Source organism: Crocuta crocuta, unplaced genomic scaffold, assembly GCF_008692635.1.
Source record: "Crocuta crocuta isolate KB4526 unplaced genomic scaffold, BGI_CrCroc_1.0 scaffold113, whole genome shotgun sequence".
Lineage (NCBI taxonomy): Eukaryota > Metazoa > Chordata > Mammalia > Carnivora > Hyaenidae > Crocuta > Crocuta crocuta.
In genome coordinates, this window is record NW_027530368.1 from 4,082,481 (window position 1) to 4,109,348 (window position 26,868).

At 49.8% G+C, this 26,868-nt stretch overlaps 1 protein-coding gene across 1 annotated transcript; it reads right to left on the reverse strand.

The window, feature by feature from the left end:
• Window positions 1-594: 594 nt before the first annotated feature.
• On the reverse strand, window positions 595-25,545 carry ATP6V1B1 (ATPase H+ transporting V1 subunit B1). Its single transcript, XM_077766193.1, has 14 exons — window positions 25,428-25,545; window positions 19,679-19,734; window positions 7,909-8,007; window positions 7,364-7,457; window positions 6,712-6,789; window positions 5,666-5,805; window positions 5,156-5,257; window positions 4,473-4,570; window positions 2,961-3,084; window positions 2,629-2,779; window positions 2,297-2,379; window positions 1,360-1,464; window positions 1,035-1,164; window positions 595-942 (listed from the first exon to the last, which is right to left on the reverse strand). The coding sequence occupies exons 1-14, from the start codon at window positions 25,543-25,545 to the stop codon at window positions 779-781; spliced, it is 1,542 nt and encodes a 513-aa protein (XP_077622319.1). The 3' UTR covers window positions 595-778.
• Between the last annotated feature and the right edge of the window lie 1,323 nt (window positions 25,546-26,868).

Sequence of the window (26,868 nt, forward strand, 5' to 3'; positions counted from 1 at the left end):
CCCACCAGAAAAAATAAAAAGGGGGGGGAGGGGTGGCAGTTTCTCCCAAGATCACAGAGACCTACAGGGAGGGACCAAAATGCATATTTTCCACCCTGAGGCAGCCATCCCTCATTCCAGGGAAACCTCCTCTGGTAACCCACTTGCCTCCCAACCCCAGTGGTCCAAAGGTGTCAGCACCCCTCCCTGTGCACCTTAAAAACCAGCAAATTCTACTGGATACCTGCCCCAGGTGGGGCCTTAACCACTGGCTTCCAATGAACAAATTAAGATAAAGTGACAATGCTTTGCAGGGACGAAGCTTGAGGAGGTCCTGGCATTGGGGGATTCTGTGGGCTGTTGTTCCTGGGGTGCTAGGGTCCTAAGAATGACAGCAAACTCTATGTACGTGTTGGGGTTGGAGAGTGTGTCAGCCCTCATTATCTTTACCTGGGTTATCTCGCAGTCTCTATACCAGTAATTGCCACTCTGGCTGTTCCTCGGGGGAAAATACCGATGCAGAGGACTTTTGCCTACAGATTTGGATTAATTGATCTGGTTTGGAGCCTGGGCCTTGGTATTTTACAAAGGTCTCTAAGTGATTCTCAAGTGCTTAATACAGGCTTAGTTCTTTCCCAGTGTGGAGACTCCAGGGAGAGGGATGAAGGGTGGGAGCGGGCATGGTCCTGACAGAGGCACTCAAGCGGTTGGTTTGGTGTGTGGGACTCGAGGCGTGCGCGGGAGTAGAACCGGTGTAGCAGCGGTCCCAGGACCGGCTGGGGTCTGGCTGTGGGCGGGGCTAGAGCGCGGTGTCTGACGCGGGGTCCTGCGGCGCCCCCTCGCGGGAGTAGAACTCATCCAGCACGCTCTGTGGGATGCGCTTCAGCATCTCCTTGGGGAAGATGCGCAACAGCTTCCAGCCGAGGTCCAAGGACTCAAACACCGAGCGGTTCTCGTAGGGACCTAGGGACAGAGTAGGAGTGTGTGCGTGTGCGTGTGTGCATACATAGCCAGGTTAAGGGGGTTACTGTCTGACCACCCCCAGCGCGCCTCACCCTGGTTGATGAAATTCTTCTCGAACTTCTGCAGGAATTCCAGGTAGAGCAGGTCCTCCGAAGTGAGTGCCTCCTCCCCCACAACCGCCTTCATGGCCTGCACATCCTTCCCGATGGCGTAGCAAGCATACTGGGTGAAGAGGGGAGGGACACTCCAGCGGTCACCACAGGCATATCAAAGGAGTCCATTGGCCCCCAGTTTGGCTGTGGGGACCCCAAAGGGGGAGGGATTTTGCCAGAGAAAAGCTTGTGGTCTGGGTAGGGGTCAAACCTCCAGCTTCTGAAACTAACTTCCCCGCCAGGCCCTGGGCTCTCTCCTTCTTACCAGTTGGTTGGAGACATCTCCATGATCCTTTCTCGTCATGCCTTCCCCAATGGCGGACTTCATTAGCCTCGACAGGGAAGGGAGCACATTGATGGGGGGATAGATCTGGGGGAGCAAAAGAAGCGAGTGTCAGAAGGCAGGGTCCAAACTTTCCTTCCTACCTACTGGTACTTGTCTCTCCTCCCCCCTGAGGATCTCAAGAGACTGGTCCTCACTCATCCGACAGAGAGGTGGGCTGCTTGCGCCCTGCCCTCTATGGCCTACAAACTCTAGGGCTCGGTATGCAGGTGTCTACAGGTGTCTACAGGTGTGCTCCTGGACAGGAGGGTGGAGGGAGGCGATGACATGACATTAGGTAATGAAAGTCACTATTTAAAAACTTTTGGTTATTTGGACAAAAACTGGGTTAAAGCTTAATAGTTAATAGCTGCAGGGAAGGAACCTACTAAGCAAAGAGGAAAAGTCATAGGGGTTGCCTTTAACCTCAGATGTGACAGACACTTTCTAACCTGTTGGCACATTATTCACCATCTACTTGTGTCAGTTACCCATTGTTTTGTTCACCAAAGCAAATTACCGGAAAGGAAAGAGAAGTTGTATTCATTTAGTAACTCCTATCTGCTAGATGCTTTCTACATGCTACCATGCACTCCACTGTGTGATAAATACTATTATTTCTATTTTGTAGGTGAGGAAACCTAGGATCAGAAAGATTATTTTCTCAAGGTTCCTACAGTCAGGTAGGCTGGATTCTAGCCAGACTTGTCTTGCGTCTGTGAACCACACAGTCTTCCCGGGTCATCTCCTCTTCGGAGTTAGCCTTGCCTGGCCCCTCCTAATTCAGAAAAATGAAGCGTGGCGGGTGATGGGGCATCGGACAGCCAGTGTGTCTGGGGGTGGTGAGGAAAGCACTAAGTGGGTAGGGAGGGGACAGTACCTGTCTGTTATGAAGCTGTCTGTCCACATAGATTTGTCCCTCTGTGATGAAGCCCGTCAGGTCTGGGATTGGGTGGGTGATATCTGCAAAGAAATACACTGGTCTCAGTGTAGACAGGGCCTAGGTCTCCACCCAGTCAGGGCCACGTGGGTTCTATTCCTCTCATGGGGGTGATGGGATATGTGGAGGCAAGGAAAAGATGGTGAAGTCTTTGATGGAGGAACAGAGCTACTGCACATCTATGCAAAAAAACGTGGGCCCTTTAAGCATCCCAGTGGGAAAGGAGGGCGGGGATGGTGGTGCAGAGGGTATTGGGCAGTGAAGAGGTTCACCGTCATTGGGCATGGTGAGGATAGGAATCTGAGTGATGGATCCTCCCCGGCCCTCCACACGGCCTGCCCGCTCATAGATGGTGGCCAGGTCTGTGTACATGTATCCTGGGAAACCTCGACGCCCGGGCACCTCCTCTCTGGCCGCTGAGACCTGCAATATCAGTGTCGCTGGGGTAAGAAAGGGGACAAGAGGCTAATACAAGGAAAGGTGAGTGGGAGATTCAAGGACTATGAGCAATAGAGTGGTGGCAGGCCTGGTGGGAGAGCTTTAGGGAGTAGGGCCCAGGGAGAGAAGCAGGCGTGACCTTGACACCCTTCACCAGCTGCCTCACCTCCCGCAAGGCCTCTGCGTAGGAACTCATGTCGGTCAGTATGACCAGCACATGCTTCTCACACTGGTAGGCGAGAAATTCAGCAGTGGTCAGTGCCAGGCGCGGGGTGATGATCCGTTCGATCCTGGAGGTACAGCCAGTGTTTAGAGAGCTCAGAGGCCCATTTAGCCCCAGTGCTGAGAGGAAAGGGAACTGCAGAGCAGCAGAGGAGTGGATAAGAAGAGCCCCAGCTCCCAGCCCTCAGGTCAGGGCTATGGTTTCTGGGAGTGGACAGTCCACCGAGCCTGACACTCTTCCTTCTGCTGTTGAGGGTAGGAATAGGGATGGGCAGGGAGTTGGGTGAGAGTGGGACAGGCAGGGCCAGGGGTGTCTGGAGAGGATGTCGGCACCCTGTCCCTGTGGGGTTCTGGCCCATCAGAGCTAGGCAGTGGCAGGGCTCCTGCTGTAGCCCTCTCTTCCCCAGCCTCCCCCATCCCCCCATCCCCCTGCACTTGGCTCAGCTTGAGCACCCTCTGGAAGGTTCCCCTCACTACTCCAGAGCACACTGAGTGGACATGTTCCATACACTTGCCCTGCCGGCTGAGCAGCCCCCTTCCACTGAGAGCTCCCCCGAGTCCCTTCCTCTGGCTCCAGGCGCTCTCAACCCTCAAGCTCTGAGCCTGTGGGGCTTTCCTCTGGTGACATCATCTTGGTCTCCAGAATTCTGTTACTTAGCTTGGGGAGTACCTTCAGTACCCAGGACGGTTTATTAAGAATTTTTTTCCATCCACCTGACCCACTGATTTAAACTCACATTTTCTAAACTTTAAAAATAGCAGTTTTTCCAGATGAATAAACAAGCAAAAAGCAGAATCAGACCTATACATACAGAGAATAAACGAATGGTTGCCAGAGGGGAAGGGAGGTGGGGAGATGGGCAAAATCGGTGAGGGGGAGTGGGCGACCCAGGCTTCCAGTTATGGAATGAATAAGTCACGGGGATGAAAGGCGCAGCGGAAGAAATACAGTGGGTGGTATGGTCCTGATGTTGCTTGGGGACGGATGGCAGCTACACTTGCGAGCATAGCATAACTTATAGAGAAGTTCAATCACCGTGTTGCACACCGGAAACTAATGTGACGGTATGTGTCAACTCTATTCAAATGAAAAAATGAACAAATTTCAGTGTTTGCAAACAAAGGGTTTAAGGAAATCTGTCAGTAGTGGAGACTTTGTGGGGGTGGCGCAAGGAAAGGAGCTCTGACTTGGGACAGTGGCTGGATACAGACCACAGGAAGAGCAGAGGGCTGCAGGTGGCAGGCAGGGTGGTGGTCCATTTCCCTTTGTCTCTCTGTGGGCTGTCCCTACCCCTTACTGAGCCTCAGTTTCCCCCTCTGCACAACAAGGGGTTGTTTTCCCAACTCTGGCCCATGGCTGTGGTTCTGGGATACTTCTGAGCCCTGGTACTCTGGGTTTTGGGAGGGGACAGGGCCTGATGCCTGAAGGCAGGCTGGATATCAGGGGATGGCTCACGTGGGGTCGTTGGCCAAGTTCAGGAAGAGGCAGACGTTCCCCATGGTACCGTTCTGCTCGAAGTCGGACTTGAAGAACCTGGCTGTCTCCATGTTCACCTGGACACACAGCAGGGAGGGCTGGAGAGGGGTCCCTGCAGCCTAAGGGCAGCAGCCCTGGCCCTTCCCATCTCTTCTCAGTAAAGCCTATTGACTGACTGGCTAACAGTTCTGGGGATGACCCTGTACTTGAGAAGGCAGGGGCCGGGTTGCTCTCATCTTTGGAATCTCATCAGGTTCCAAATGAAGTTCAGATTGCTTCAGGTTGAGCTCTGCTCAGTGCCATCCCAGCCCTTCACTTAGCAAGCTGCTTCCTTGCTGAACCCCTCCTCTGGCCCTCTGAGGGCCCCATCATATCCCCTCTCTGAATCTGTCTTGTCTCCCCAAATTCCCAGGCTTCTCCCTCCTCCAGGTCATCCTGGCCTCATCTTATAGCTGCCATGTCCTTTGGGATAGCTTGAGGGACACACTGTCCTAGTCACTGAACCCACCTTCAGTCATGCTTTTGCCTCTCCAACTAGACAGGCCTGGACACTGACAGCTTCTCAGGGAAAAGGATTATGCCTGCCTCATCAGGTCAGACAGAGCCAGGGTCCAAGGGAGACAAAACTGCTAGAACTTGCCAATCTGCCCAGCCCCTCTTACCCCCATGGCCGCAAAGACAATGGCAAAGTTGTCGTCATGATAATCCAGCACAGCCTTGGACTTCTTCACCAGCCCAGCCTGGCGGCAGATCTGGGCGGCAATCTGGGGTGGAGTGCATTGGGCGGAAGGACGTCAGAACCAGAGGGCAGCCCCAGAGCCCCGCCCACAAGCACCACTGAGGATGATGGATGGAGCAATTTCCAGTCGATCCTCCTGCCAAGGCCTTTGGCAGGAGGGATCCAAGGCCAGAAAGGCGAAAGGGCCGCCCCAGGCTCTACAGCCCTTTTCAGGGTGGAGGCTTGAAGACTTGCTTGGGGACACTGAGGAGGTCTTATGCAGCACTAAGTCCATGAGCTGCCAGAGGACAGCTGCCAGTCTGGACGGTGAAGACCCCTGCTTGGTTGGTCCCTGACTGCTTGACACAGGAGACCCTCCTCACTGGCCCACCAGCCCTGCCCGCTGCCTTGTCCCTTCTTCTTGGTAATGTCTGCAGGACCCCACAGGCCTCACCTCATTATGGGGGAGCCCAGCTGCTGAGAAGATGGGGATCTTCTGACCACGGGCAATGCTGTTCATGACGTCGATGGGAGAGATACCCGTCTGAATCATCTCCTCAGGGTAGATGCGGTCATGGGGGTTGATGGGCTGGCCTGGGAGAGGGCGATCACGTACCCATGCTCAAGGGTTCAAGTCCCTCCCTGCCCTCCCCCAACCCTGCTCCAGACTCCAGAACAGCACTATTTAACAGAATTTTCTGTGATGATGAAAATGTGCTTGAACTACACTGCCCAGTACACTAGCCCTAGCCACATGTGGCTATTGGACACATGAGATATGGTTTTGAAATGGAAGTTTATTCCATTTGAATTGATTTGTATTTAAGTAGCCACAGTCGAGTACTCCCTTGGCTAGTGCTACCTGGCACATTAGAAGCAGCCGGCAGGTGGGAGGAGCGCAGGCTGAGGCCCCCCCGAGGCTGAGCAGGTGTTGTGTGGGGTGCGAAGGAACTGAGGATGACCTGGGGAGCTCCTGTCTGAGTGGATGAGTCATTTGTGCCCTGGCTCTGACTTGCTGAGTGGTTTGGGGGCAGCCACAGACCTCTGTGGGCCTCCATCTTGTCCTCAGAACTGAGGGGATGGAAGGACTCAGGATGGCCTCCTACTGGGAAGGGGCTGTGTCTGCTTCTGCAAGCCACCCCAGGTGGCTCTGAGGAGTGGGGACAGGGAACTGGGAGGCAGGAGAGTGATGGTCTTGGGGCACACGTGGAACTTTGCACAGGATGATGGCATTTAAAGGAACTGGATACGAAGTGCTTAGGGCAGTATCTCAGGCTCTGTGGCAGATTTGGAGACAGAGAGGCCTCTACAGTGCTCAGAGCACACTTGATCTGCCTGGTGGTCTGACCAGCCTTTGAGGTGAGCCCTGGCCAATTGCCCCTGACCTGTGTCTAGTGCAGAACTTCCCAGGGCAAAGTGGCAAAGGTAATGGTTGGGGTGGGGAAGGTGGTTGGGAGCTGGGTCCCAAAAGCTGTCCAGAGCTTCTCTGTGGTCACTCACCATTAATATCCAGGAAGTCCTCTGCCATGACCACTGGCCCCTTGTCAATGGGCTTACCGGAGCCATTGAAAACCCGACCTGAGGGTGAGGGAGGGGGTTGGGGGATGTTTAGGGTCGGCCTCACCTCTCCCTCACTGCTGCTCACCCTCCACACCACCACTGGCTCCCACCCGCCTCTCACATGTCCCTCTCCCCTCAACCCTCAGTCATCCCCAGAGAGCTGGCTTCAGTGACTGTCTCCTTGGGGATTTTCCCTCCTCTCCTGGAAATCTTTACAGATGAGGTCTTGGCCCAGGAAATGACTCTAATGGAGGGTTTTAGGGCTGGAAAGAAGAGGTCTAAGAATGGCAGATCTTGGGAGAAAGTTGGGGGATGCGCACTCTGTTTCAGTCTAACCCCACATAGATGGCTACTACTGTGCCTCTTCTGGTTTATTGAACCTGCCTTCCTCATGTACTGGACAACTGATGTAGGTCCAGCCCTGAGCTGGGGTCGGGGGGTCAAAGAGAGGACAAACCCTCTGACTTTGACGAACTCACGGGGAGGCAGACATGCAGAAGCAATGACTATGCAGTGTGCTAAGCGTGTGGTCAGGGAAGCTAGGCTGGGAAGACAGAGGAGCTCCCCCGCCTCACCTCACCCCCACCCTTACCTAGCATGTCCTCTGACACTGGAGTCCGTAGAATGTCCCCTGTGAATTCACAGGTGGTCTTCTGGGCATCGATCCCAGAGGTTCCTTCAAACACCTACAGGACGAGAGTTTAGTTACTCTTTTTTTTTTTTTTCTTTTTTCAAATGTTTTATTTATTTCTGAGAGAGAGAGAGAGACAGTGTGAGCAGGGGAAGGTCAGAGAGAGAGAGAGAGAGACAGAATCTGAAGCAGGCTCCAGGCTCTGAGCTAGCTGTCAGCACAGAGCCCAAAGTGGGGCCCGAACCCACAAACCATGAGATCATGACCTGAGTTAAAGTCGGACGCTCAACCAACTGAGCCACCCAGGCACCCCGAGAGGTTAGTTACTCTAATAAGGGGCTTGCTGGGGACATTGGGGCCTTCCATTCTATGCCCCCTTTGAGCTCAGCTCTGGGCAAGACACTCTGGGAAAATAAGACTTTTTTTGCCTTTCTCAGTTTATAAGATAGTCATGAACTTTGTGGGTCCACTCATTTATTGGCCAACATGGCATTGACACCACTTACCTGAACAATTGCCTTGGTCCCTGACACCTCAAGCACCTGCCCACTTCTCTGAGTCCCGTCGGGGAGGGTGAAGTTGACGATCTCAGCATACTGGGCAAACTGGGAGGAGAGGAGAGCAGCCCAGAGCAATGGTGAGACCGGATGTGAAGCCCCTGTCTCCCCACCTCCCTCCTTGACCCTGTCTCAAGCTTCTGTCTCCTCTTTGGTGACCAGGCTCTATTGTAACTGAGCTTGAGGGGCTGGGAAGTGCAACCTTTGAATTCTGTTTGGGAGGCAATGTACCTGGATGGGTAGGAGTGCCAACTTTAGAGGTGAGAGACCAGGGTTAGAATTGAAGCTCTGATACTTAGAAGCTGTGTGACCTTGTGGAAGTTCCTTAATGTCTCTGAGCCTTACTTTCCTCATCTTTCAAATGGGGGTAATAATACCTACTTCATAGAACTTCTATGGAGAGAAAGTGATATATGTAGTCATTAGCTGGTGCCCGGCACCTTGTAACAGCTCTATAAAATGTAAGTAGTTACCATGGCTGTTTAGGTCCCATGGACAGCACGGTTGTTTCTGCCCCTCTAGACTAATGGTGAAACCACTGGCACAGTGCTCTCCTGGGCTGCCCGGCGCTCCCTTGTACTAGTGGCAGTCTTGCCCTAGCCGTGGGGCTGGGGTTGATTCACATGTCATCCTCTCAGTCTTCAGGAATAAAAAGAGGCAATCACTTTCTTTCGGCTATGATCAAATGTAGTATCTTCTCTTGTCAGTTTAAAAAGAACCAGACTAATATCTGTAATATTAGAACTCTTATAACTCAGAAGTAAAAATACAAATACCTGAACTTAAAAACTGGGCAAAGGATCTAAATGTATATTTCTCCGAAGATATACAAACAACCAGTAAGCACATAAGCACATGTTGATGCTCAACATCGTTAGCCATTAAAGAAATAATGCAGACCAGTGAGATACCTCTTCACTCTCAGGAATATGGCTGCGATCAAAAAGCCAGATGATAATGAGCGTTGTTAAGGATGTGGAGAAATTGGAACTCTTGGACACTGCTGGTGGGAATGTAAAATGGTGGCACCACTTTGGAACAGACTGGCACTTCCTCAAAAGGTTAAACACAGAGATACTGTATGGGCCAGCAATTACACTCCCAGGTATTAAACCCAAGAGAAATGAAAACATACAACCACACAGAAACTTGTGTATGAATGCATATAAATGCTCATAAACAAGTAGCTGCATTATTCATAATAGCCCTAAAGTGAAAACAACCCAAATGTCCACAAACTGATGAATGGATAAACAAAAGATAGTGTATCTATCCAATGGAATATTATTCAGCCTTAAAAAGGAATGAAATATGATAATATGCTACAACATGGATGAGCCTTTAAAAACATGCTAAGTGAGAGAAGCCAGACACAACAGGCCATGTCTTATATGATTCCATTGATAGGAAGTATCTGAAACAGCCAGATCAATGAAGACAAAGATTAGGGGCTGCTGGCGGCTGGAAGAGGGAGGATTGAGGGTGACCACTAACAGGTACAGGCGTTCTTTTGGAGGTGATGAGAATGTTCTGGAATCCAGTAGTGGTGATGGTTGCATAACTCTGTGTATATACAAAAAGCCACTGAACTGTGCACTTTAAAAGAATGACATTTATAAAAAAAAAAAAAAAGAATGACATTTATGACATATGAATTATAATTTAATTAAAAAATGATTAGACTGTCCAGGACCATAGGCAACAGGTTGGGCAGGGGAGCTCTGCATTCTGCACATGCTCAGAGAACCAGGTTCCAGGTCTTTCCCCACATCTAGAAGAGGTTATGAGGTGGGCCAGGGAGGCTGGGCTGGGAGAGCAGACCCTGCCGACACTGACACTGGCTGTCAGCACCAGGAGAGCTAAGCCCTTACCTGCACCTGCACTTTCTTCCTGGGGAGGTACGAGAGAGAATGCATAGCATCCTTCAGGCTCCCTCACCTTGCTTCCCAGGTGGTTGATTTCTTTCAGGGAGTAAGTCATAATCGTAATCTTTTTTTTTAAGTTTATTTATTTTGAGACAGAGAGCAAGTGGGACAAGGGCAGAGAAAGAGAGAGAATATCCCAAGCAGGCTCTGCACTGTTAGTGCAGAGCCAGATGTGGGGCTTGAACTCACTAACTGGCTTGAACTCACTAACCGCAATATCGTAACCCAAGCAGAAGTGATATGCTCAACCAATGAACCACCCAGGCACCCCATAATTGTAATTTAATAAAGATAAATGGTAAAAATATGACACCCCTCCCCACAGTGTTCCTAGAAGTTAATGTACTCCTCTAAATAACTCCTTTGGATATCAGAGAAAATCAAAACTTAAATGATAAATGAAATAGAAAAGAATGAAAAAGGGTATCACTTTATGTCATGATCTATAGAATAAATCAAGCCATACCATGTTTTCTGACCATAATCAAAATAAGTTAGAAATCAATAACAAAAAGAGAGTTTAAAAACTTCATATATTTGGGCATTTAAAAACCAAATATAGAGAACGTAGGATTAGAACACATTTTGCACTAATAATGAAAAACTATATATCAACATCTGTGATGCATTTAAGCTTTAAATGCTTATATTAAAAAAGAAAAAAAATTGATGAAGTTTAAAAGCATGCAACATGAAAAGTTAGAAAAAAAAGAACAGCATTAAAACCTCCAATAAAGGAGGGGGTGGATGAAATAGGGAGTGGGAATTAAGGAGGACCCTTGTGATGAGCACTGGGTGATGTATGGAATTGTTGAATCACTAGTTGTCCACCTAAAACTAATACAACATTGTATGTTAACTAAATGGAATTAAAAGAAAATCCTTTAAAAAACCCCAATATAGTAGAAGAAATATTAAGAGGGCAGAAATCATTAATACAGAGAACAAATATATAACAAGGAAGATCAAAAGCCAAATTGGTTCTTTGAAAAGCCTAATAAAATAGACAAATCTCTAGGAGCGCATCGGTGGCTCAGTCAGTTAAGCATCCAACTTCAGCTTGGGTCACGACCTCTCAGTTTGTGGGTTCAATCCCCGCATCGGGCCCTGTGCTCACAGCTCAAAGCCTGGAGCCTGCTTCAAATTCTGTGTCTCCCTCTCTGTCACTCCTCAGCTCACACTCTGTCTCTCTCTCAAAAATAAATAAACATTAAAAAAAATAGACAAATCTCTAGCAACACTGATTAAGAAAAGAGTAAAGACACAAATAATTGTTGGAGTAAAAAAGCCAAAACTAACTATACTGATAATATTAAACAGTAACAAAAAGGAATTGTAAACAATTTTATGCAATACAGTTCAGAACTTAGATGAAATTAATAAAGTCCTAGAAGAATACAACTCAAACCAAAACCAATCAAAAGCTAAATAGAAAGCTGGAATAGTCCTACAATGTTTAAGATATTGCATAGTGTAAAATCTTTCCGCAAAGAAAACACCAGTCCCAGAGAGTTTTACAAGTGAGTTCTAACAATCAAAGAACAAATAATTTGAAACTTACTTGAGCTCTTCAAAAGACTAATGGAAAAGAGATGGTCTTTAATTAATTTTATGGGGTGAGGTTATATATATATTCATAAGTGAGATCGTATATATAAAATAATTATGAGAAAATTATACACGATCTCACTTATGAATATAGGTGAGAAAGTCCAAAACAAAATACTTACAAATCAAATCCAGAAAAGTATAAAAAAGGTCCAGTTACAAACCAAATGATAAAAGAAAAATATTAAGAAACAAAAAAATGAAGGCACACATACACACAAATAAAAATTAAGCAGACCACATTGAAATTATTCTAGGAATTCAAGGTTAGTCTAATATTAGAAATCTAATAATGTAATTTACCTTATTAATGGATTGAAAGATTTTTAAAAACCTGTGGTCATCTTAAAACATTCTAGAAAAAGCTTAAAAAATAACCTTCCATGATTAAAATAAAAAATTTGTGATGATTAAAGAATCATGATATCCATGATTAAAGAACAAAAGTACTCTTTGAAAACAGAGAATAAAAGGGAAATTCCTTAACTCCAAAACGCATCCTCAAAAAACCTACAGAAAATACCAAATTCTGATATAATGTATAAAACATTCCCTTTAAAATTAGGAGCAAAACAACAATGGCTGCTATCATCATTCTATTTAGCATTACCCTGAAAGAACTGGCCAAAATAATAAGATGAACAGAAAATAAACATTAGAAGGAAACAAAACCATAAAATAGAAAACTCCCCAAACCTCAAATCTATTAAAGATAGGACCCCACAAAAAAACATAGATCCAATTTCTCTTATAAATATAGATGCAGAGGTTATAAATAAACTATTAGCCAGTGAATGGGGCGCCTGGATGGCTTAGTCGGTTAAGCGTCCGACTTTCGCTTAGGTCATGATCTCGCGGTTCGTGGGTTCCAGCCCCGCATCGGGCTCTGTGCTGACTGCCAGCTCAGAGCCTGGAGCCTGTTTCAGTCTGTGACTCCCTCTCTCTCTGACCCTCCCCTGCTCACGCTGTCTCTCTCTCTCTCCTAGAAATAAATAAAACATTAAAAAATTAAAAAAAAAAAACTATTAGCCAGTGAAATCAAATAGTGTCTTAAATAAACAGGTTTGACCAAATAGGGTTTATTGAAAGAATGCAAGCCTAGATCAATCAACTTCTGACAATCTCAACTTTTGACAACATAATTCATAATAGGGAGTTTGTACACATGAATTAAAAGAGAAGCCCTACAGAATATGTAAATAGACACCAAAAAGGCTTTTGATAAAATTTGGCAATGTTTCTAATACAATCCTATGTAGGACAGGAATGGAAGGCAACTCCTTGAACACTAGACTATTTACAAAACCAGCATCAATAAGCTTCTAAATGGTGAAATGCTAAATCCATTTTATTTCTTTTTTAAAAAAATTTTTTTAAATGTTTTATGTATTTCTGAGAGAGAGAGAGAGAGAGAGAGAGAGAAAACAGGGGAGGGTCAGAGAGAAAGGGAGACACAGAATCCAAAGCAGGCTCTAGGTTTGAGCCAGCTGTCAGCACAGAGCCTGACACGGGGCTCGAACCCACGAACCGTGAGATCATGACCTGAGCCAAAGTTGGACGCCCAACTGACTAAGCCACCCAGGAGCCCCAAATCCATTCTATTTCTAATAAAATCAATAACACAGAGAGATGTCTGTATCACCATTGTTACTTAATATGTTTTGGAAATTGTAGTTTATATAATAAGACCAAAAAAAAAGAAGTTAAAAAGCATACCAATAAACATAAATAGAGAATGCTTTATTTTTTTAAAGGTAGTGAAAGGAGATCGTATTCTTCAGAAATGTCAGAGAAAGGCTGTGGACATGTTCCAGATTACAGAAAGCTAAACAGACATGATGAGGCTGGATCCCCTGCTGGAGGGGAAAAAAATGCTATAAAAGACTTTTTTTTTAGGTCAGCTGATAAACTGGAATATAGATGGTAGATTAGGTAAAAGTATCAGTGTAAATTTCGGATATTGATAATTACTGTTGTTGTGTAAGAGAACATCCTTATTCTTTGCAAATAAACACTGGAGTTTTGGGGGTGACTTACCCTTAAAAGATCTAGGAAAAAATTACACACACACACACACACACACACACACACACCCAGAGCAGAAGATACAACAAATGGAATAAAGTATTAACAATTGGGTATATGTATGTGCCTTGCACTATTTTTATTGTTGCAACTTTTTAAAAATTCAAAAATGTTTCAAAATAACAAGTAAAGTTAAAGTCTGTCAATAGAAAAACAGACATAATTCCCTTCATTTGCAGAAGATATCATATATCTAGAAAAACCCAAGAGGCTCTACTTAAAAAACAAAACACCCAGAATTAATAAGTCGGTTGTATATGATATAAATATATAAAAATCCATCTCTTGTACCATTGTGTGTCACCTATACTTCAATTTTAAAAAACTCTTTTTTTCTTCTATTCCAGCCATAAATGAAAGAGGAAATTAGGAAAACATTTCCATTCACAATAGGGCCCAAAGCCATACAATATCTGGAAAAATTTTTAACAAGAAAAGTACAAGAAAATAACAAAATCTTACTGAGGATATAAAACAAGCCTTGAACAAATGGAGAACAGTACTGTTTTCCAAGACAGAATGACTTATACTGTCATAAAAATATAAATCCTTTCCAAAAGTATAGAAATTATATGCATCTACAGTGAATTGCTGTTTCTCCTGGAACTTAATAAAATCACCTTAAAATTCATATAAGTGTCTGAGAATATCCAAAAATAGTTACAGAAAAGTCAGGGTGGAAGACGTGATGTATCAGATATTAAAACATGTTCTAAAGCTACTGAAGTCAAATGATTAAGTGTTGGGGTGAGGCAGACAAATGGTTAAGTGGGGCAGATTAGAGTCCAGAAACAGATCCCAGATTTTATGAGACTGTTATAGAACAAATGTGGCATATTACTTCACGGGGAAAACCAGAATTTGTTGAATACAGCGTGCTAACATAACTGGGTATCTATTTAGAAGATACCCACATCATAAACACAAATACATTCAGGCATATAAAACCTTTAAATATAAAGCTAAAACAAACAGGAAACTAGAAGAACTTTTCTTCTTTCCTTTCTCAGCTTTCCTAGAAAAGCTGGATAAGAGAGATGTCTTAAGCAAGATACAGAATTTGGAAGCCATAAATTTAAAAATAGACATATTTGATTGTACAAACATTTAAAATGTCTGTATGGCAAAGATACCATAAGCAAACATGAACAATAAAAAAGGAGCTCCCACAGCTCAAAATGTACACCTCAGTATGCAGGAAGATTTCACAGAGGACAAAGTAAAATCTAAACAGATAAAAAGATCCTCAAATGTAAATAAAAGCAGGGTAGTTCTAATTCATCAATTAGATAGACAACATTCCAGGAGAGAACATACTCAGGGCTGGCAAGGATGCTACAAGTTGGGTCCTCGAACACTCGGTTGACCGGAATGTGAATCACAACCCTGCCGGGCTAGCAATGTTGGCCCCAAATCATCAATATCTATTTAAAATCTATTTTAAAATCAATATACACTTTGAACCAGCAATTTCATGCCAGAGGATCTACCTTATAGCAATAAAGGCACCAGTGTGAAAGGGCTCTATTTTTGCTGTACCATTTGTAATAGCAAAGCCTGGTAACACACTGATGTCTACCAATAACGGAACCATTAAAAAAATGGAACCATTGAATAAACCAAGTACATCCATGCTATAGCCCACTATGTTGCTCTCGAGTAGAATGAGTAAAATGGGTAACTACTGACATGGAGAGAATCCTTGATACGTTTTAAGAGACTAACACTAATGTAAACCTCTAATATACATCTATTTGTCCCTTTACAGCAGGATCTTTATAGTGGCTATCTCAAGAGGCTGGGAAGACGGAGGTTAGGGACAGATAGTTAACTTTATGTGTCTTTTGTTTCACTGGTTATAAGGAGCATTTTTTTAATTTTTATTTTTTGGTGATTAAAATGTGATAAAGATTTGGGATGTTCAAGTAAAATGCGACTGGTATTCACCATCATTACTGTCACTAAATCCCCCGCTCTGCCCAAAATAGTGACCTTAAGTGTCTGGGAGAAGGGGCTGACGGCTCAGTTTCCCTGTGGGGTGTGACGGGGTCGGGGGCATTCCCCCACCTAACCCTTGTGAGCGACTGGAGGGTCAAACCTGAGACAGGAGGGTTTGCAGCTCTGACAGTCACTGGAGGAAGCTCCGGCTTGGGCTCCTCCTCATCCTGTGAAGAGGATGCCAGGAAGGCGACCTTCGATGCCCCATAAACCACCCCTCAGAGTGGGGTTTCTGAGAGAGCAGGGCTCCCAAAGTCCGCTCATCCCTAGCGGTCTTTGGTTCGCCAACCACAAGAGGGGGCCCAAGAGCAAGGGCTGGGAGGCCCCGGAGGAAAGACGTTAAAAGTCCGGGCATTCCTCTGCGCCTCCGTTGGCCAGTCTACCTAACGTAGCTACTGGCCTCCTTGCATGGTGGGCAGTTACCCTCAGGAGAAAAACTGCTGGACAGAGCACAGGTCAGGGTGTGCGCCAAAGAAACCAGGCCATGGGCCCAACAGAAACCAAGCAGCCGGTTGATTAAAAGCCATCATTTTTCATGCGGGTTTATGTGGGTGACGGAGGGAGGAAGGAAAGGAGAGTGGAAAGGAGCTGGCACATTGTGCTGTCCCTAAGAGATGAAATCAGAGAAAACAAACTTTAAATGGCAGAGAGATTACAGTTAGACGCCGGGGAGAACTGTCAGAACCATCACACCCAGTCAAGGAGGTGTATAGTCTGCAATCCTTTAGGAAGAGAAAACCAGGCTGTGTGTGTGTGTGTGTGTGTGTGTGTGTGTGTGTGTGTGTGTGTGTTATTTGCGGCAGGGGTGGTCTTAGCCAGTTAGGACGGGGAGTGCAGGGGAAGAATTCCAGGATGCAACAATGAGCTTATGCTCAAAGGAGCCCCATTTCAGAGCCTGATTCTCTCACCTCCCACTCTTGGTTACTCGGTGGGGTGTGGGGATGGTTCAATGCAGGAGATTCGTCTGCGTTCTCAGCAGGCCAGGGGTGGGGCAGAGAGGAGCTGCTCTACACGCTGGCTCTGGCTCGGAGGACTGAGAAGTTCTAGGCAAGCCTGGCAGGACTTGTACAGGGAAGCACTGGCCTCCAAGGCCTCTCCTCTGACGATGCCCAGGGCAGTTTGGGAACCTCTCTTTGCAAACTGTTTTCAGAGCTGATACACATACTCGTGAAAGCTTTTTCCTTTAAAAGTTTGGAAGTAGCCACAGTCATTTGGAACCAAGTCTGGTGGATAAGGGGAGAGCTTTCTCTAAGTCTCAATAAGGACTGGCGTTTCTCAAAACACAGCGGTAGGAAGATCTTCTAGGGCAGGGGATCTTCAGGTGTGGTCCCCAGCCCAGCAGCAGCCGCAACAGCAGCAGCTGGGAACTTGTCAGAAATTCAGATTTTGGGGCCCCAACCTCAAACTGCTGAATCAGAACTTTGCGTTCTTCCAGGGGGTTCTTGTGCATGTTCAAGTTTAAAAACCGCTGCTTGAGTGAAATCTCTCTAAAATATCCCAGGCAGGTGGTTGTCAGCAAACCAGACACTTCTTCAATGCTGTGCAACCCCTTTGTATTGTTTGTGAGATCAGGGCTAGGAGTGTGGATGTTCAGTAATCTAGAGGAGTCATTTTTACACTCTACAGTCAGGGGTTTAGCCTTTAGCATTTTACACTCTACCCTCAGGCCTCCCAAAATCAGATTTAATCATGGACACTATCCCTAGAAAAATATACAGACACATGAATGCACAGCTTCAAAGGTTTGCATACAATTTTGAGACCCTTATTGCCTGGGCTAAGAACCTCCGATCTACACAAAATTTTTCCCCCAAGAACTTTTCCATTTCAGAAGGATGGAAGCTGGAGGCGCAATTGCGGGTGTGATTCAATTTGGGCAGAAGGTGGCGCTGTATCGGATGAATTGTGGTATTTTGCCCAAGCAACTCCAGACCGGGGAGAGGAGTGTGGGGCCACCAAGAGGGGCACGTAACGCTGTCTTCTCCTTCTCCTGAACTTAAGAGACTACATGCTACTGCTTCTTTTCCTTCCCTCTGCAAGTCCAGGGTTCTGTGGGTGTCTCTGTCACCGTTATTCTGTTCCACCAGAGTTACAATGCATCCAATAATCACAGAACCATAGATCTGGGGATCTATCTCGTTTCCCAGTCTAGCCCCATTTTATGGTTGGGAAAGTAGAGGTCTGCATAGGTACTGACTCTCCACACCACACGAGGGGGCAGCAGATGGCACCAACTGTTTAATCGGGCATACTAGCATTTCTCCCTCCCAGACAAAGCTAGTGCTAATTGTTCTCCAGGAGGAGGCGTAAAAATACATTTATCTGATTTGGTCCTCACGACACTCTCTTATTTACTAGATGAGGAAACTAGGATTTGCAAACCTAAATAGATGCTTCTCAAACTTCAGGGAGCATCACATCACCTGGAGGGCTTTTAAAGACTGACTTCTGCATCTCCCCAATTCCCTAGTGTTTCTGATTCTGTTGGTCAGGGGTAAGAGCCCCAGAACCTATATTTCTAACAAGTTCTATGCTGATGCTGCCAATCTAGAATTGCCAGGTAGCTAGTAGGAGTGGGACGGAGCTGGGATGAAAACAGAAGTCTGAATCAGACCATGTGAGCCTCGGGCATGCACGCATAACTCCTCCATCACACTTCCTCCCAGGCATCCCCAGCACTAGAAAGGCCTCTGTGAACTTGGGATCCAGTTTCCAGAAATGAGAGGGTCTGATTTAGTCATTCTAACACTCATTCGTGCATCTCATTCATTTATTCACCTTTCCTCCAAACAAACTGAGCACCTACAATGGACTGGTCTTCAGTAAAAGTACAGCATGGGGCTCGGGGGGCTCAAGAGTAATGTCCGATAGGAGAGACATTGTGGGGGCAGGGAGGAGACATGTGGCCAGGTGGCGACGCGATGCCTTGATGGATGCTGCCAACAAGACAGTACAGAGGAGGGACAGGCTCATTGACCAGGGGCCTGGGCGAAACTTCCAGGAGAAGTGACCTCTCAGCTAGCCCTGGGGATGAGTCAGAGGAAGGAAGGGTATGGAGGAAGGGTAGTTGGAGAGGCAGAGGGAAAAGTAGGAGCAAAGGCCTAGAGACATCAAATGGCAGCTCCAGGCAGAGGCAGGGTGGGGAGGGAGGACGGGATGCGGCATGAGAGTGGAAGGTGTGCAGGGGCCCTTACAGAATGCGGGGCCTGCAAGGTGAAGGTGCTGGGAGTGCCAGGTGAGTTTGAAGCAGGGGAGAAAAGGGGTCAGTGCTGCAGGGGGGCAGCTTGGAGGATGGGAGGGCACCAGGCTGGAGGTCCAGAGGCCATGGCCATAATCGGGGAGAGTGGGGAGGAGGCAGATCACTGATACTGGCACATGGGGTCCAGGAAGGGAGGAATCAAGGGTGGCACCAGCTTTCCAGTCTGGGGTGGGTGCTGCTGGGCGGGAGACTGAGGGGTGGGACTGTTTGGTGGAAGGGGACAGATCTGGCACCTTTGCAGAGCCCCTTATGCCTTAAGAATCCCCAACCCCAAACTCAGAATGCCGTCAGTCTCTGCCCTGGTCCTGTAGTGCCCCAGGAGATGCAAAAGGCTCCCCCTTCCCATCTCCTTCCTTGAAGCCTGCTTCACTTCCCACCCATGCTGCTGGTTCCCAGGCTGAGATAGTACAAAAGCCTCTGAAAACCTTGAGCTCTGGAGGAAAGGTAGCTGGCATTGCTCTTCTGCCTTCCCTTCCTTTTAAAAGAAGACCCATGAGAGCAGCAGGTGGAAGAGTCCGGCTTTGTGAGGAAGCTCAGTACAACCATTCCACCCATGTAGAAAGAGGCGCACTAGCCCAGATCCCCCAGGCCCTTGGAGGTAAGAGTGGTTTCTGAGGGCCCAGAGTGGGCAGAGGGGGACACTGAAAAGGCAAGAAGGGAAACCCAGGGTGGTGGGGGAGACAGCTGGGGAGGAAGAGTGTGGGGATAGGTGACAGAATTAGAAGGGACAGATGGGCCCATGGGGGACAGCTAGAAGCAGGGCAATTTAGAAGAGATCCTGCACAGGGGCTGGGGAGCCCTGGGATTTGGCCTTGGTGCCTGGGAAGAGGTGGAAGAATCTTACCTTGACCTGGTCCAGCACCACCAAGGGCCCATTGACGCTGCATACAGTCCTGTAGGCTGGGGGAGAGGTAGAGGTAGGTGAGGGTCTCACACCCAGACACATACACACACACACACACACACACACACACACACACACACACACACACATCTTCTGATTTCTCTCCCTGTCTGCACCACCCCCACCCCCTTCCCAGTCTGGGCTGTCAGGGTCATTAGCTGTGACAGGGCCAGCCACCATTGCTGTAAGGGTCATGCCCCTGCCCGCAGGGCCCCCTGCTGGCTTGGACACCTGCAGGAGGCTGGGGGGAGGGCCAGGGCAAGGGCAGAGGCCCCTCCGAGTCCTCCCCTCTCCTCTCAGCCACGAAGAGGTCTTTCTTATCTTGAGGCTGCTTCCCCTCTGGCCTCAGCCCCCATCTTACATCTTTGACCCACAACATGTTCCAAAAGCTTCTGGCCCCCAGCTAGAGATGGGTAGATAACTGCCCTCCCTGCCCCCCACCAGGACCACAGTTCCTTCCATGACCCAACACTGACTGAGCACGGTGCATGTGCGATTGTGTGCCTGTGTGAGGGGTATGGGCTGGTGCATGCATGGGTGACAAAAAAGAGCCAGAGTCCCTGCCTGGACAACCTGGGCTCCCTGGGTCCCTGTGGGAGAGGGGAGAGAGCGACAAGGACAGAGGAAGAAACAGAATGTCACAGCTCTAGTGGCTGGAGAGACCCACAAATGGGGAAATGAGCTCAGTTTACAGGGAGCCTCTAACTCCAGTGTCAGGGAGCCCCAAACTCCAGTGTTGGGGACCCCAATAAGAAAGCCATGGACTGGCAGACAGGAAGCCTATCTTGGTTCTGCTAGGGGCTGGCTGAGAGACCCTGGTACTCTCCCTCACCTATAACCTGGGAGACATAGCTCTTCCCTGGGGTCCCTGTGAAGCACCAGGAGACCAGAGAGACTGTGGCACAGCAGGATGGCCAGGGTGCCCATGAGGTCACAGAGTCACTCACAGGCTGGAAGGACATCAGAGGGGAGAGATTGGTCTAAGACTCTTTTCAAAAGGGGAGGTGAATGGAGTCCAGAGGGTGAAAAACCTAGCCCAGGGTCACCCAACATGCTTGTGGCAGAGCTGGGGCTGGGACCCCACCTCGTGCTTCCCATCAAACTGCATTAGCTCCCGGCCACTTGCCCTCGTGCTTCCCTACAAGCCTGGTGCCAAGTCACCCCACACCAAGGAAATGGCCCCAGCTCGCGCCTTCCCCCATCTGGGGCTCAGGGGTCAAACCCCTTGTTTTTGTCTGAACTGCGTTTCTTTCACCAGGGCATGAGCTAGGATGATGGCTGGGCAAGGTGATCCTTGCAGGGATATTTGCAAGGCTCTTCTGAGCCTGTGGACTATTAGGGAAACTCAAGAACAAGAGGGCACCAGAAGGCCCGTTCTTCTAAGGCTTGGACCCGGAGCAGGGGAACTCCTTCAGCTTCCTCTGGGTTCCCACAGAGGAGGCATCCAACCTTCCCTCTTAGGCCAGCCTCTCCTGGTCCTGAGGCCCAGGGCCCAGAGATGCCTGCTCCCCGGGGGCAGAGGGCCAGTGCCTCCATCTCTGGGGCCGTCTCCCATCTTAAAAAACCACTCCTTCAGCCCTAGTCCTTCCAAAGCTGCTGCCCTTCACAGCCCCACTTCTGGCAAGTCCGGCTCCACTGCTGATTTCCTTTGCCCACCTTCCACCCTCTCCTTGCGCTCTCCAGCCTTGCTTGTCTCTAGGCCACCCCAAGGGACCAGGTACAGTGGATCATTTTAAAAAGCCCTGGGATGAGCCTCTTGCTGGCCCTAAAGAGAAAATACCAGACCAGCCAAAAGGGCCNGAGCCCAAGGTCCAGAAAGCCCCAGGGAACTCTTTCCAGTTCTGCCTAGAAGACAGGTCTTTCAACTTCCTCTCTTCCTTCACAGCAGGCTCCCCATATTTCACAGCTTCTGTCAAGGGAAGTCTCTTAACCTGGACATCCAACATCTCTACCTTGGGGAGGGCAGTGGTGAGTGGCCGGGAGAAGCCTAGGGGCCGGCCGGGACAAGTGCTGCTTGCTGGCCAGACCCTTGGGCTGGGTGCCCAGCGTGTGGTCTGAAGCTTCTATCTTATGGCACCAGCGTCAGCTGTAAGCCGCCTTTCTGCATTCCCAGAGCCATAGGGCCCAGCTCTAGCAGGCTTCCCAAATGCTTGCTAGAGGAGTCCTTAGCTCCCCAGCCTGGCCCTTTCACTGCAGATAATCGACTGTGGCTGTTTCTGCTCATCCCTTGACTTGTCACATCCTTCCATGCCCCGCTCTTAACTGACTCCTGCAGCCCACTGGCTCTGCTCCCCGCTGAAGTGCCACAGCCCTCAGCGACACCACTGTAGAGGCTGTCCTGTTCTCTAGCTTGTCAGTCCTTAACGGGGATATATCATGTCTCTCCCCTCAGACTAGAGCTCTGTGCCTCCCCAGTCAGACTCGACCGTATCTTTTCTTAGAGGTTTGGACACGGCCGAGGTGGTGGCTAAGCAACAAAGTTGTCCTTGACAAGAAGCCAGGCCTTTTGTTTGCATCCAACCCCAACCTATGGTGTCCATTGCGCGCAGTGGCAAATGAAGGCCCGGAAGTTGGCCGATTTCTCCTGGGGCACACCACAAATCAATCTGCATCCTGTGGCTCTCCCCCAGCCATGGGATGCACCCTCCAGCCCCAGCGAGGCAAAAGGTGGGGGTAGCGCTGGAGGCAGTGGGCTGGCCCAGAAGACCTCTGAGGGGCACTCCTTCAATAGGCCTTCCTGAGACTTTGCAGACACTCCCTCCCTCTGCTCTTCCCCCTCCCCTTCTCCATTGTCCCAGCTGACACTTTGGGTTGCACTTAGGGCAGCAGGCCTGGAGCCCCTCCCTGCCCCCATCTCCCCACTGCCTTCCTGGTCAAAGGCTCAGCGGGGCTCCATGCAGCCCACTAATTAGGGCCTGCCCAGCCACACCTGCAGCGTCCTGGGAGCCGGCTGAGGCAGGCGCCCATGCGTGAGGCGGGGGTGGGGGCAAGCCCAGGGCAGTAGGTTCCGCACCTCCTCCCTGATCCCCTCCGGAGGGATTAGGGGAGGGAGGGCAGGGGCTGGAAGACCAGGCTTCTTAGAATCAGCCCAAGACCCTGCCGGGTAGAACTCCCTCAGTGTGACCTTCCTGGCCTTTCAGTTGAGGAAACTGAGGCAGGCGGCAAAGCCAGTGGTTTGGCATTCCAGCCTCTCAGTAATCATCTGACCTGGCCTTCTCCCCGCAGCGGGGCTGACAACCTGTCATCCACCGGTTGCTCAGGCTGCGCCCTGCCCCCTTCCCCCCTTCCCTCCAACCCCACCTAGCATCTTCTGTCCCATACAATACACAAAGCTCCAGGGAAAGAGTTCTACTTCTGAGGGAGGCAAAGGAGTCCCTTCTTGCCCAGGGTGGCTATTGCTGGGGTTCACTCCCCATCTTATTCTACCCTGCCCCCTCCTTTCTGGCCCATTCCCTCAGCCACTGCAGTGAAATCACCCTTAATGCCTCAGGCCTGTTTGGTTTACTTCCTCCTCCAGGAAGCCTTCTATTGGACTTACCCCATCTATGGCTGAGGAAGCCCTGGGGTTGGGAGCCAGCTGCCCCATCTCCTGTCCCCCTGGGATTCACAGCTCTCCTCCTGGGCTCTTTCTGTCTCTCCATCAAGTTCTGCCCAGAAGCGCATAGAGTGCTCAGGTAGGAGGCCCGGCTGGAGGAGGAGGGCAGAGACAGGCACAGGAGTCCTGCCTCCAATAAACTGAGGGCGGCAGCTTTAGGTTTTGGTCCCTCTGCCTGGCCCGCCCCCCCCCTCACCATCCTCACTCCTCAGAGAGGACACCCCTCAGGCCCCAGAGGAGGAAGGTGGGAATGAGAAAGCCGTGGGTACAGAAGCACCCTGAGGAACTCAGTCTGCTCCGAGGGCTGGGGCTGGCCCTGTGAGGACACTGGTATGCAGCAGAGGTAAAGGTGGTAGGCAGCCTTCGTCACTGCAGGAACATCTTTAACACAGGGTGCAGAGTGGGGGTGGGGGGGCTCCCCCTCTGCAGACCCTGGTCTCTGGGTCAGCTGCTGGATGTGACACATTCACCTGGGTGGGGGCCACATGGAGTGACACACAAGCAAGCATGGGGCCGCTGACACCCCTGGGTTCCAGCCTGGGGCCAAATCTCCAGGGCTTGTTGACTCTAAATAAGGCCCTGGCTGGAACGAAGTGGCTGGAGGAGGCCCTGGGGTGAGGCTGCACCACAGAGTCCCTGGCAGGGCACACTGCAGGGAGTGATGGGAGGGGGGGCCTGCAGGGGTGGGCCATCACTTGGATCTGGATGGGAGTCAGACAACTCAACACAACTCGGCTCAGGTCTCCAGGCCTGGGCTCTGGGCTCAAGGGGGCTCTAGTCACTGCGAAGTTCTGGGCCTCCATGACCCCTGCTTTGCCCCAGAGGAGAATCTGGAACTCTGCCTTCCCCCTCATACCTCCAGGGCCTGCGGGGCCTGCCGGGCCTCCTTGATACATCCGGCCTCACTCAGTTTCTCCTTGCTGGAATGTACTCCACCCCTCAGTGCCTGCCTCAGGCGTCTGGAGGTGCCTCCCCCTCCTCCATGCTCCTAAGCACGCTGGGCCTGCCCCCTCTGTACTTGCTCTGTCCTGGGTGGGTGCCAGCTCCATTCAATGCAGACCTAGCTAGCAGCTGGCAGCTGCCGGTCAGGCCACTCCTCCCACTCTGGCCCAGGTAACTAGAGAGGGCCGGCTCCTCCCCATACACACCCTTTTAGGAGCCTCTGGCTCTGCTGGGCTGGTGCTGGCCAGGCCGGTTTACTCCAGTGAGCGGGGCTCCCTGAGAATTCGAGACTTGGAGAATGACCTTGGCAAGGACAGATGGAGGGGGCACTCCCTTTGGTCCTTAGAGCCCTACAGCTTTCTGTGCCCCTGGCATCTAGGCACACCTAGAAAGCCTACAAGGGTAACTACTCCAGCACCCATGGCCAAGCCAGGCACTCCCCCTCCCCCAACTATATGGTACATACACTGACCATATAGCCAGGTCTCCCCCTGAGCGTACATACACACGCATTCACCCTCAGTCTGAGTGTAAAAGCATCCACATACACTGTCGCACATCTCCTCACTCTGATCATACACTCATTCGAGCTGTCACACACATATTTACACATATCCTCACCCAAGTTATACACACAGACGCCTGGAAGGCACGCATGACATGTGCCCATTGACATGACACACACAGTGTCACATATTTCCTCATCCTGAAAATGCACACATACTTTGCCGTGCCACACACATACCCTAAGAACACTTGATCATACATTTGCTCCTGCTAAATGTTCTGGTACACGTGCACACACTCCAAACACACGTATTCACACAGGAGCCTGTAGCACAAACACACACTCTTGGGGCAGTTGGGAGCTCTCTCTGGACTCGGGGTCTCAGTGCAGGATAAGGGTGATGACCAAGAGGTTCCTGCCAGGACACCCCTGCCCTCTCCTCTGGGGTAGCCTGGGGTGGGGACCCCATCCCTCCACATGCAGAGGTGGCTCCCTGTCCTAACAGTCCACCACGTCGCTCTGCTGGACCAAGAGCCCCCTTGGTCTTCCTCAGTCTCAGTCCTCCTCTTTTCCTGAGCCTAAGAAGCAGAGCCTGGGGACCCAGCAGCCCACCCCAATCTCACCCTCCGGGGGTTTGTACTCACTGATACGGGGGTGGGTGATATAGTTTCGGGTGACCGCTTGCATGTGCTCTTGGGCTATGTCCAGGTCACAGCCACCGCCGGGGAGCCCCCCGGGCCTACCGTCTGCCTTCGTGGCCATGGTGAGGCAGCAGGCTGGGAGCTGAGTGCCTGAGCCTACTGGTGGCGAGTGCAACACTTCGGGCCCAGCTGGAGCTGGAGTGAGCAGACCCAGTGGCCACCCCTCCCCTCACCCCTCCTCTCCTGCAAGAGTTGACTGTAAACAGGGAAACCAGCCTCTAGCCCTGGAGCTTTTCCAGATCTGGGAGGTGCTGGTATGAACTCAGCTCCTCCCCCTGAAACCTCAGGAGCTCTCACAGGCCCTTGCCCCATGCCACATGTCATCCTGGTCTCCCCACATCTTGTCCTTACTCCACATCTCTCCACATCTTGTCCTTACTACCCACCCACCCCCAGTCCCCTGACCTGCCCTTACCCTGTACCCCTTGCCCTGACCACACTTAAGATACTTCTTCCACTGCACAATTAGATCATCACTTTTTTTTGGAACATCTATAGAGGAACATTCTTGTGCCAGGTTCAGTGCCACCTCCTACAGGAAGCCTTCCCAGCACTCTCGATTCACCACATACGTGGCGTCTTTCCTTTGTCGTGCCCTTCTGGAGAATTCTCTCTTGTCACTGCTGCTAGGCTCTGAGCCCCCAAAGAACTAAGTGTGTCTCCTCCATCAGACTTGGGTCTCTTTAAGCCTTTCTCTCCCACAATATTGAGAGCTCCAGGGAAGCAGGGCAGGTGTCTCTCCATCTGGTCATAGGACTCTGTCTTACCTTTTATATTTCACCTCTAGGGTCTCATGCGGCAGGTCTGTCCTGACATTTTTGAGCCCAGAATGGAAGGTACAAATGGAGGAACCCTCTTTGTGTTGAGTGGCTAGAGGAGTTGTGTGTGGCACAGGTCTGCTGGACGAGGCAAGGGAGACACCACGGGGTGGCTGGACTCACTGAATCCAAGGTCTGCCCTGGTCACCCCCATGTTTTATTCTAGACTCAGGATGTCCCCGAACTATACTGCCAGTGCAGAGGGAAGGGGGGAAGCACAGTTGTCAGGGACCCCTGTCTGGGTGACTAAGGACAGCAGATCTGAAACCAAACACACGTTTCCAAGCAGACTGGAACAGACTGTGCTTGTCTTTTTTCCCCCACGGAGTTAAATCTCACCTCTGTCCTCTGGCCCGAGGACCCACTCTGGTCCCTGGGCCCTCTCTCACCGTTTCCATTCTTTCAAAGAAGTCTCGTGGGTCAGGGGTGACTATGAAGGGGAGAGCTGTGTGGTAATCGACAGGGCTACACCTTGATTACAGTGCTGGTTCCACAAATCTTACACGAGTGCCAAAATGACAGGGAACTACACACACACACACACACACACACACACACACACACGG